The 12,854-nt window shown below is 38.2% G+C and overlaps 1 protein-coding gene across 1 annotated transcript; it reads right to left on the bottom strand.

Moving 5' to 3' along the window:
• Window positions 1–3,191: 3,191 nt before the first annotated feature.
• LOC108266683 (natural killer cells antigen CD94) lies at window positions 3,192–12,643 on the bottom strand. The gene is made up of 8 exons (XM_017470330.3): window positions 12,490–12,643; window positions 12,116–12,250; window positions 9,334–9,615; window positions 9,149–9,247; window positions 6,639–6,764; window positions 6,306–6,457; window positions 6,100–6,200; window positions 3,192–5,478 (listed from the first exon to the last, which is right to left on the bottom strand). Exons 3-8 carry the CDS (start codon window positions 9,410–9,412, stop codon window positions 5,343–5,345), a joined length of 693 nt encoding a protein of 230 aa, XP_017325819.1. The 5' UTR covers window positions 9,413–9,615; window positions 12,116–12,250; window positions 12,490–12,643; the 3' UTR covers window positions 3,192–5,342.
• Window positions 12,644–12,854: the final 211 nt, after the last annotated feature.

Raw genomic sequence — 12,854 nt, 5'->3', positions numbered from 1 at the left:
ATTTTTAATAAATTTGCAAAGATTTAAAACAAACTTCTTTCACATTGTCATTATGGGGTATCGTTTGTAGAATTTTGAGGAAAATAATGAATTTAATCCATTTTGGAATAAAATGTGGAAAAAGTGAAGCGCTGTGAATACTTTCCGGATGCACTGTATGTTGCCTTTTTAATTTCTTTGTTAAATTTGAAGATGATGGTTGTGGAAGAAGTTAATGTAGTGTAACATCAGAGAAGGAACTCAGGAAAACAATTCCCAGTAGCCAATGCACCACACCATCATGTCACATGATCTCCTGCAACTGAACTTCATTCATGTTAACCACTTACAGGTATTCTTAGCCACAGTTTGCATTACACTTCTCTTGCATTTGTCTTTCTTTGTTGCTTTGTTTAGGTCTTTGGTTTATGTGTATTCTTTGCCTTAGTGTTTTGCCACAAGGTCTTAGTGTCTTTTGTGTTTTGTTTTGGTCTTTATTAAAACTTATCTGCACTTGCATCCGTCTTCGTCTCCAAAACGTGACGGTCAACCTGTTTTTTCAAAATCAGGAGCTGAAAAATTGATCTGTTTTTATAGTTACAATTTCTTATTCAATGATACAATGTTCTTGAAAATCATGAAAATGTTTTTTGGGTTTTGTTTTTTAAATTTTATTAAATGAGGATTACTGTTTTGAATGTCCAGAGGTTCATGGCTTGTTATGTTTTATGTAAACAATTAAAGAATGGATCAAGAAAAACATGGATTGTGTGCTGATTATTTATTTATACAGTCTTCTGATTTTATTTATAATTAATGATGCATGATTGTATGAATACGTAAAATAAATTATGAAAATTGGAGTTAACAGAACGTTAAGGAAATGTTAATAGAACGTTCTGCAAACCTAAAAACAACATTTTATTTCTGTAAAATAAAGCTTTCCTGGCTAACCAAAAACAAACCGTAAAAATGTATGTTCCGAGAAACAAAAACTAGATTGTTCTGGGAACCAAAAATTGTTAGTTACTTTCCACATTGTCGGACACTTGAGAAGGAGACACCCCTCTCTCTTAATGCAGAGATAAAGTCTATCAGTATGGCATGGGATCTTGACTTGGCAATATTTTCACACTCTTTCTTGCAAAAACTTTCTAGCTCCATCAAATTGTGAGGGCATCTCCGGTGCAGAGCCTGCTTCGGGTCACACCATACAATTTAGTTGGATTAAGGTCTGGGCTCTGGCTAGGTCATTCAAAAACATTGACTGTCTTTTCATTAAGCCATTCTTTGTTGATTTGGATGCAGCTTACTAACAGACACCTGAAGGTTTTGCATTAAATTGACCGGTATTTGTAGCTATTCATGAGTCCCTCCACCTTGATAAAAGCCCCAGTTCTGGCTGAAGAAAAGTAGCCCTAAAGCATGATTCTGCCACCACCATGCTTCATCGTGGGTATGGAGATCTTTTGGTGATTTGCTTTTTGTTGCACCAAACATACCTTTTGGAATTATGAAATTATTATACCTTTTGGAATTGGTCTCATCAGACTATTACACATTTTGCCACGTGGTTTGGGGTGATTTAGTTGGGCTTGGATATTTTTTGTGAGAAAGGGCTTCCATCTAGCCACACTAGCCCACAGCCAAACCTGTGAAGAATATGAGAGATTTTCTCCCCATTTTCTCCACTTGTTGATTATGGCCTTCACTGTGTTTCACAGTGCATCTCTTTTGGAAGTTCTTTGATACCTGTCCTCTGATCGATACCTTTCAACAATGAGATACCATACATGCTTTGCTGAGATTAAACCAAGATGATGTCAAGACAATCCTAGAGAAACAGTTGATCTTTATTTTGGGGTTAATCAGAATAATTTAATTGATGACAGCTATATGATAATTACTTTTGAACATGAGATGATAATGTGATTGTTTCATTCTGAATATAGAAACATCCCCAATTATAAAAGGGTGTACACACTTATGCAACCAGGTTATTGTAACTTCTTTATTTTTCCTATTTTCCCTAAAATGTTTATGATTATTTTACACTTAATTTTTATACATTGTAATTTCACAGTGGGGGTGGAAAAAGTTCTGACATGATTTGAGGTTTATTTAATTATTTATTTTTACATCACAAAAACTTGCCATTTTAACAGAGGCGTGTAGAATTTTATATCCATTGTAGTATGCCCTCCTTCAGTTCTATGTTTTTATCTATCAGGGCCTAAATAACAATGCTGTGGTCCTCACCAACTTCTATAAACCTCAGGTGACCAAAAAAAAATTAACAGAATTTTTTGTCAAATATTCAGAAAGCAGGTGGGAAAAATAAGTACACCCTTCCTAAACATCAGCTATGATCTCAGAGAAGCAATTGTTGCTGCTCAACAATCTGGGAAAGGTTATAAGTTTTTTTCAAAAACAAGTCACGCTCGACGCCAACAGCATCAACCGGGGATGCCCACAGTACCAACTAATTTGCATGCTTCAAATACCCATAAAATATACTTATTTTATTGAGGAAGTTATTGAGGAAAAACTATTTCAGACATCTGACCTTACTGTGACCTTGACCCTGTTTAGATCAATTCCAAAATGTAATCAGTTCATCTGCTGATTACAATAGCTCCATATAAATCCTATTTTCAACGACTCATTCTTGAGATATTGTGCTAGTGAGAATCTTGGACTAATGGTCACCCAGACACACAGACAAACCCAAAACCTAATAACAAAATCTGCACTCTAGCTCAGTGAACTGTACATGTGACTCAAGACCATCTGTCTGTATCAGTGAGGAACTCATACCCCATCATGCTCTTCACTATGTTCGAGCTGACTGGGTCTTATTGATTTGTCTGTGGAACACACCATCGTGCATGTGGTCTTCTGCTGCTTCAATGTGGTGTCCCATATACTCCTCCTCCTCACGGCCACGATGAGCGACATGCGGTTGTAATGGAGCTTTGGAGGACCCAGGGTATAAAATAAAAACTAAACTAAAAAAAACTCACAAATGGCAAACCTAAACCAAATGTCAGTTTAGAGAGCTTTGTGATACTGAATATACACTACCTGTCAAAAGTTTGGAGACACTTGTGTTACGGCCCAGTCTAGGTTAGGCCGGACAGAGTAACCAGCTCGGGATTCAATGGAATTTGACCTTTAAAAATGAGGGAGCCAGGAATAACAACACAACAAGGTTGTTCAAAACAAAAATTGTGGTTTACTGTAAAACACAGAATTATGGACATACAACTCTACAAAGAACCAAACCAGGCATAACTTCAGGGTGGGCCAAAGCCAAAATAATAAACAAAAGGATTCTATTGTTAGGTAGCTAGCTTACCTAAAAAGAAAATAACAAAGAAAATACAAATACTTCCCTAACTCCCTAAGCCAAAAACAGAGACAAAAGGACCCTCTCCCAAAAGAAATGGCAGCCACACCCCTACCGCCAGTGAACCAAGTGAACGTGTATACATCGGTCAAGAGTATACACAACCAGATACAGGAACAATCAAAATCACAGTCCATCCCCAGGCAAGAGTCAAAACCCAGAACAGCAGTCAGAATATAGAATTGTGAATATAGATTGTGAATTTGTGAATATAGAAAGGGCAAACAACACAAACCAAACAATCTCCTAGCAACACAAAACAAGCAATCTCCTACTCTTCACCATCCTCGCCCTTCTTCCTCTTCAGATATGGCCGCCGCTCAGTGATGTCATCCTGGGAGGTGGGAGCAAAGCAGGCTAGGGCAGGCTGGAACTCTGGGCGGGAGTTCGGACCTGCACACAAAATATGCCACAGCACACAAAAAACTTCCCATCCCACAAATAGCGTGTTGTAACACTTGACTGAAATGTTTCTCATGATCTGAAGGTGTATGATTAAATGTTTGAAATCGGTGTTATAGACAAAAATAATTGTGCCAACATACGTATGTATTGCTTTCATTAGAATACTAACATTTTATTTACAAAAAATATTTTTTTAAATGGATGACTTGGAGTGAAATATTCCGAAAAGCAGTCAATAAGTGTCCAGTATTGGTGGGAACTCCTTCAATACAGTTTATAAAGCATTTCAGGGAGATTCCACAAGAAATCGGTTGAGAAAATGCCAAGAATACATTTCTGGAAATTCTAGGCAAAAAGGGGGTCTACTTTGAAGATGCCGAAATACTAAATTATTTTTGATTTATTGTGGATTTCACTTGTGATACTCCAGAGTTTTGCTGACTTTATTATTCATAAATAAATAAAGAAATAATGAGTGTGTCTAAACTTTGGACCGATAGTGTAGTTCACTGTCATGTTGGATGATTGTTTAGTTTACTGGGATCTGTGTAGGTGTTAGCCACCACTCTGATGCTGGACCATCAGCCGCTGCGGTGTTTGTAACCAAGGCTGGGTATGTGAAGTTTGCACTATGGCCTGGGAGACCGCTGATATCTCTGATAAGGAACACAAGCATGATGGCCAATAATATTATGATCCTGACCAAATTGATCACAATCATGATATTACGATATAAATCATAATCATAGTTTTAACACTTATCATTTAACACTATATTTATTTCAGAGTGGAGGATGCAATGACCAGTTTATGCAGAAGATCAGACAGTATGTTGTGTTCACAAAATATGATGACTCGGACAAGAAAAAGGGAAGTGAGAGAAGCGACCAAGGCCCAAGACCCAGCAGACATGAAAAGCATGCAAGATACTGAAGTGCTTGCTTGCAGATTTCACACCACAGCCTTCTCATTTTAGACACAAAGAACATAGAGCATTCACATGCTCAAGAGATGAAACGTGTTGGAAGTATACTGACTCTGTACAACTTATAATCATTTCATTATTTTAAATACTACTTTATTTTGAAAAAATCACGACACAAACTGTGTGGGCTAGGAAGAGTGCATTACAAAAGTGAAGACAAGATGATAGAATTTTAAACTGAATCACTGTAAAGGCATCTATACTCATTGACATCTCAATACTTATTTTAAAGGCTGCTACTTAGGTATATAAATATTAGTTTTATCATGCATTCTGCAAACTTTTTAGTGCAAATAATTTTATAGAAATGAGTGCAAACTAATTTTGTAGCATTGCAATTAAAAGCATTACAATTTACAAGTAAAATACATAGCATGTCTACTTGATTGTGCATCACAGAACAGGATTGTTTCATGTACCGATTCTGTATTTGCTACTACTTATGAACTGCATTTGTTACTTATGAACTGCATTTGTTAAAGAGTAAATAAAAGAGTAAAATGAGGATATTAAAGGCATATGTAGCGGATGTATGTGATGGTTATGGTTGATCACTCTCCACTTTTAACCCCTCTGGCAGATGTACTGTGACAACACCCCACAGCGGTTTGAAATCCAGTTGTTCTTGTGTGACATCTGTCCTCCTAGCAGTGCACAGGAGCCTTGAGAGTCTGGCACTGGCTGGCCGTGAGCCCAGTAGCTGCCAATCAAAAAAACCTAATTAAGTTGATTGATTATACATATGCATGTGTTTCCAAGTTTCAGTCTGGTCTAGCTGTGTACTGTACAAACTATTTACAAGCTGTAATGTGTAAACCTTTTTCTTTTGGACTGTTTTCCAGAATTCAGCCACGGTATCATAAGCTTTCCAAGACCACTACACATATTCATTTAAATAGATATAATAGTTTATGTACAGATTAAAATAAAACAGGTAGGCTTTATTAATGGAATAGAACAATATTCAAGTCATGGACATCGAATAGGACATTTAATCCATTCTGACAAGCAGATCAGTACTGCTCTACTGTAGGTCCCTGCATGTTCCCATAGGTACTGAACTAGAATCTTCAGGAGTTATTTGGGCATCTGGTGCGATGCACTGTACCAACAATGTTTAAAAATATAATCGATATTAAAAATGAAACATCACAACCATAAGCTTGTACTAGATGTTTCATGTCGAGACTAGAACCATCCATTTGCTAAGAAGTTTAAATACCACAGCAAAAACAAAGAGATTCAGACTAAAATCTACTCCAATGGTGGCAGATAAGAACAAGTCAAAGCACAGAACCTGCACTGTTTTGGGATGACTCACTTCTGGGTGGGTGCGGTATTATTAATCCACATCCACTGCTGTTTTTCTGAGTAACGGAGCCCGATCCAGTACAGCATGCCCCCACTCTGAGTTAGATGTTTCTACAGTAATAAAGAGAGAATTCATAGTCATGACAGGACATGACTTGACCTCAGAGAGCTTTAATAGTGATGTCTGTTGAATTTTTTAGCGATTGATTGCTTAACCTGCACGCGTTCGTTGTCGATCACAACCAGGTCTCCGTCCTGTTTCTGACACGCCTCCCTGCTCTCCTGCCAGGTAAGACGCTCTTTAGATATGAAGTAGCAGGAGTTCTCAAACTTCAACCAGCCCTTCGGACACATAGTGCACCGATACACTGCAGAGAAACAGCAGGTTTTGATACATCACAAATGACAAAAATAAACAAAGAATTTACACAAATGATAAACCAGGATGATAGAGCATTATTATAAACAAATCACTATAAGTGAAGAGCATTTAGAATGATTATAAATGGGTATATTATTTTTAGCAGATTTGATGTTATAGGGTTTTACCATGCTTTTGGACATCTTGTGTTGAGGGGTACATGGTCTGACATAACTGGCGGCTACAGTTGAATTCTTCAGGTTCTTCAACTTCAGGTCTCTCTGGATACTTCTGGATGGACTGAACTTCATATACTGAGGTTTGGGCATCAAGTGAACATAAAAAATAGGAATGTTTAACAGAAAACTAATTATTAATACTGACATATCCAACACTTCAACCTATGTGCTTCATGTAATATTACAGAAAATCTTAACAAATGACTAATTGTGTTATGATTAAAGAGTTGTTTGATGTCAGTATTGAAGAACAGACTAGGTATGGCTAGCTTCTGGTTTCTTCTCTGTATCAAGAGAGATTTTCTCCGTCATAAGCTGGGTTTCCATTGCAGTTTTGCACAAAATAGAAGCGATTTTAAGAATGTCGACAAAACATAACTTTCCATTGCCAATTTCAAATTGTGAATTAAGCCAAGTATGTATTGCTGCAGCCAGTAGACCTCCAAGTAGGAGGTTCTTATGCCTCAAGTAGGCGGGATTTCAGAAATGGGCGGAATTTAGGTAAAAGTCCAGAAGTGATGGCAAGTATGTGGAAATCCCCAATCGTGCCTAGTGCAAAGATGCGCGGTGATAAATGATGACAAAAACACAGATTTAAAACTACATAACACTTTTTTGTAGTTTTAATTTAATTTCTTACAGCCTACAGAAATCCCCAATCGCGCCGAGGTGCACGATGATAAAGGATGACCGGAAGTAGCGACACTAGTGAAAAACACCGATTTAAAACTTAATATTAACACTTTTTCTTGTAGTTTTAATTTCTTACAGCGTTGTCCTTATTGTATGCATGTCCATTGCCATTTTATTTGAAGATTGAAGTGTATATAATAATTTTCTAAGATTAAATACTAATTTTTAAATTCAATAGTACCGAGTATCAAAACAAACTTAAAGCGAGACATAACTGCACTCAGTGGGGTGAATATGTAACAACATTATACCAACGATTTTTTATTGCTCAGTGATTTTGTTTTTAGGTGAACCATTCCTTCAAAACAAAATCTACTACAAAATATGTTAAGTTACACAGAAATAAAAACAAAATTTTGCATATATTTACAGTCCATAGTGATAAAAGGTGCCATGCATTTTCCCTGCATATACAATGACATTATTCATTAGCACAACTGGACTGCATGCATGAGAAACTGCACAATCCTGGGTAAAATGCTTCAGAGTAAATGCCCTGTTACTCGCCTCGTCTTCTATTACCAGCGTAATCTGGTGCATACACAGCAAGCACTTTATAAAACGGATAGTCATTTAACAAATAAAATACACTTCCTTTTGTTGATTCTACATAATCTGGGAATTCAGTGTGTCAATATTTAAAATTTAAAAACTGCAAGTTTACCCATTTAACTCTGTCTAGCCACGTCATATTGCCTCTGAAATCTTAATTAACGTGACAGACACTACAATAACCAACCGAAGTCTTCGGGCGGTTTGTACCGCCCACTTGGAGCTAAAGTCCCTCCCACTCGGAGCTAAAGACCCTCCCATTTGGAGCTGGCTCTGACCTCCGTTTATACCTTTCTCAGTTAAGCAGGTTAATGGAAACGCAGCTATAATAAATGCTGTATTGCATTTGTGCACCATCTTGTGGCGAAAACCCAAAGGGAAAAAAAGGACTAAAACTGGCACCACAGGAGGTGGAAAATGGCAAATTCCATCCATCCATCTTCTACCGCTTACTCTTTCTTCAGGGTTGCGGGGAAACCTGGAGCCTATCCCAGGAAGCATTGGGCACAAGGCGGGGTACACCCTGGACAGGGTGCCAGTCCATCGCAGGGCAACAATCACATACACATTCACACACCCATTCATACACTACGGACATTTTAGACACGCCAATCAGCCTACCATGCATGTCTTTGGACTGGGGGAGGAAACCGGAGTACCCGGAGGAGAACATGCAAACTCTGCACACACATGGCCCCGGCGGGACTCGAAAATGGCAAATTATTATTATTTTTAAGTTGGGTCTGTAAATGCTTTTTACTTTACACTGTATTATTTTGTAATAATACACGTATCCCCAACCTTTCGTAAAGGTTATGTTGTCTCTTTTTTTTTTCCTTTTCCTTTGTTAACTTTTATTTGTATCTTTGCACATCTTTGAGATTTTCACTGTTTCACAGTTGTTGTTTTTTCGCATTGTCCCAGTTGTTCGTCATAAACGTTTATAACTCGATAGACACACAGGAGTCATAGCTGTAGTGCAAAATAAGAAATATGTATACACCAAAATGTCGATGCTGTCCTTTAAGACGGGCATCCGCCTCCATCTCACCACCAACAGTGTTAATAAAGTGATTCTGGAAAGCTATAACATCCGTTATACTTTCTGTATCTGAGTCAAGACAGGAAGTCGATGTGGTGTTGTTGATGTTTACAGCAGCACTAGTTTAGTGTTAGCGAGTCAGTAACTTGCTAACCGCTAACGCTTTACTCACACTTCATAGCCAGAGCAAGAACCACAGCCAGTAAGACCAAAGTCAAGATGATGAAAACAGCGGAAATCCTCTTGTAAAGACGAACTTTCTGGTAAACATCTAAACACAGAAGAAATAAACGGTTAGTTAGTTCAACCCATGGCGTGTAGGAACAACTCTGTGTGTAATTAGTTTTCATCCTTCACCTGTGTTCGACTCATCCTTCGCTTTCCCAGACACTTTCACATCCGCATAGGGTCCGAAATTACAGAATTTGATGTACATGATGGGATTTAATGGAGCTCAGTCGGGTTTAATGTGTAAACTTCACACCGGGATGATGGTTGAGTTTTGCTGCGTCTGCAGTGAAGCTTGTTGTTCTCTCTCTTTAATACAGTATATTATGCACACGCAGCCAGTAAATGCCCCAATGGCAGGCTCCGTGCTTGTCTCCATGGTAACCTCACGGCCTGTGCTGGGCACTGTTTCTGGTTTGTCAAGAAATAAGATCGGGGTGGGGGGCGCACTATTTTAGCACACAATGTAGCACGATAATGAGCAGTTTAAACATTGTTGCCAGAGCACCTCTTTTCTTTCTTTGCTTCTGGCTCTAAATGATGAAGTGAAACAGTTCTGGTCCTTACCCTCAGTTAGCACAGTGTATTACTGTATTACGTGTGTTTGTGCCTCTGCATTGGTCTGCTCACTCTCTTAGCTGTTTTATTACCCCTTAATCATTATTTGGCACCAAGAACATTATTCGAACGTTTGTTTTTGGTTGCCTAAACGTTCTGAGAGCAGATCTTTTTCAGTTCCTGTTTGTGGATTTGAGGAAAGTTTTCTTTACAGAAATATACATTCACCACCTTGTTCATGAGAGAGGTCAAAGGAGAATGGTGAGACTATTTTAAACTCAAATACAAACACTCTTTACTACAGTGGTGAGCAGGTGAGGATTGGAAGAAACAGCAGGTGACATTTTTCCAGTCTTCAGCTGTCCAGGTAGGCTGAGATGGAACCTACTGTAGTCTTGCACTCCTGTTCTTGGCTGACAGAAGTGGAACCCGGTGTGGTCTTCTGCTGTTGTATCCCATCAGCCTCAAGACTCAGCATGTTGCGCATTCGGAGATGTTTTTTGCTGCTCACCATGGTTGTAAAGAGTGGTTATTTAAGAAGAAGAAGTCTATATTTATCACATATACATTAAAGCACAGTGAAATTCTTTTCTTCGCATATCCTAGGTTGTTAGGAACTTGGGGTCAGAGTGCAGGCTCAGCCATGATACAGCATCCCTGGAGCAGGGAGGGTTAAGGACCTTGCTCAAGGGCCCAACAGTGGCAGCTTGACGGTGCTGGGGCTTGAACCCCTGACCTTCTGATCAGTAACCCAGAGCCTTAACAGGGACGTGTCATGACCCTCTTCCAGTCCAAGTATACTAATTTTAACCAGAGTAAAATTTATTTTGTTCTGGATTTTTACATTGATATTTGGGAAGTTCTTATTGACATTTTTAGTCTTTCAGTGTGTTTATTTCAGCACAGGTTCTTTTCAAACGCTGCTCGGCCAGATCCCTGGAAAACGGAGGATCTCAAATCTCAACTGTGGCAAGTGTTGTGTGAAAAGAACCTGTAGTGAAATAAACACACTGAAAGACTGAAAATGTCGATAAGAACTTCCCAAATATCAATGCAAAAAATCCAGAACAAAAGAATTTTGTCTCCATTTTTGCACTATACTTGGACTGGAAGAGTGACTGGAAGACACGTCCCTGTCCCAGGTTAAGACAGAGGATATCAGATCTCAGCTTTGGCGTGCATTAGGGAGGTCAAGACTAAGACAAGAGAGCAGAATTTGGTATTCCTATCACACTTAGTTTTGTTCTATCACACTCCAAAGCTGAGATCTGAGATACTGTATTTTCCACGGACCATTAATCCACCATGCTCCACTTATATAAGTTACAGTATCTCAAAATAGTCTGACCATTCTCCTTTGACCTCTCTCATCAACAAGGCATTCCTGCCCATTGAATTGCTGCTCAGTGGATTTTTTTGTTGTTATTGCTGTTGTTTTTCGCTTCATTCTGTGTAAACTCTACAGACTGTTCGGTGTGGGGAAATCCTGGGACAGCAGCAATTCCTGAAATACTGAAACCAGCCCATCTGTCACCAACAACCAGGCCACAGTCTGAATCACTGCGATTATATTTTTTATTTTGAATACTGAAGACCTGGTATCTCTAATTATACAGCACTTTCACACACTATCAGTAGTCTAGCCTAAACACCCACAGCTACTGGAAGACAAACGGAGCCGACCTTGTGGTTTAGAGATAGTGATATATACCAACCAGACTATTTTCTATACTATAACATGCTTTATGGCACATTACTGTTGAATTTTCAAGATTAATTGGTCAGAAGGTGTTGATGAATTTTCTATAACAGCAGTAGTAGGTCAGTGGTAACTCAGTGGTTAAGACATTGGAGTTCTGCTTGGAAGGTCATGAGTTCAAATACCAGTGCTGCGACTGCCGAGCCCTTGAGCATAACTGTTCAGTTATGTAAAATGATATCAATGTAAGTTGCTCTGGATAAGGGTGTCTGCCCAATGTAGGTATCAACAGTGATACAATTGTTTCACAAGAAATAATAATTGTCATATTATCACAGCATTATAAAATATAGAATAATTTCAGCTTTGCTGTTACCCATGAAGGCACTTTCACACAGTCTGGTGTCGGTTCCTGGTTTTTTTTTTGGTTTATTTTTAACTTTTGCTCTTCAGAGGCTGTGACTATATCATCAGAGACAGCTAGACATTTGAAACAATCTATAATGTTTATAATTTAATGTCTCCCATTCACCCTTCATACATTAGACCTTATCACACAACTTAATGTATATGTGTGCCACACTCTTAGATCATTTAAGCCTTTTGTTTAATTAAGTAAATGTCTATTTTTTATAATGATGCAGTGTTGTTTACCTTCATTGTGTTTTGTAGTGGAAGCAGGTACTGCAGCCAAACTATAAATGTCTTCTGTTGGATTCTTCAGATTGTAGTTCACATGAGCTTCTTCTTCTTTTTCTTCTTCTTCTTCTTCTGCCTCTTTCTTAGCTTCTAGGGGAAGAAAAAGTGGAAGACTAATAGGTTACAATATGAGTGAATTGATTAAAGTCAGGCACTGGAAAACAGACAAACTGGGAACTATCATATATAGGGTATATAAGGTTAGAATATATTTATCTTATATATACAGTTTTGGTCTAAGAAGCTCATCAGTTACCAAATGATCATTTGTAGAGTACAGAATGCAGTCAGTGCAAGCTATTTTTTATGGGTTGTTTTTTTTTTTTTACCTCTTATTCTTTCCATTTTGTCTTTCTCTGCATCCTCATCATCGTGTACTTCTGCTGGAGTATGCTCTTTCATCTCCATTTCAGTCACTTTCTTAGCATCCATGATCTCTCACTTTCTGTGCTTTCTTAGGTTTTGTTTCCTTAACCAAATCCCCAGTGCCAGGCAAGGGGGGAAAAAAACTAAAACAGACAAAAGGGACTTATGTAACTACTATAGTAGTCTTTTCCTCACAAGCTACCCCTTAAATCCATGTATGTACACAATGTTAGCCAGTATGAATAATGGTATTCAAGTAAAATAATTACCAAAAAAAGAAATGAAACAGAAGAATCACCGTTCACTGAAATCCACTTTCTTGATTGTT

This window comes from Ictalurus punctatus, chromosome 1 (assembly GCF_001660625.3).
Source record: "Ictalurus punctatus breed USDA103 chromosome 1, Coco_2.0, whole genome shotgun sequence".
Classification (NCBI taxonomy): domain Eukaryota; kingdom Metazoa; phylum Chordata; class Actinopteri; order Siluriformes; family Ictaluridae; genus Ictalurus; species Ictalurus punctatus.
Note: the sequence above shows the minus strand (reverse complement) of the source record. Positions and strands in the feature narration are given on the sequence as shown.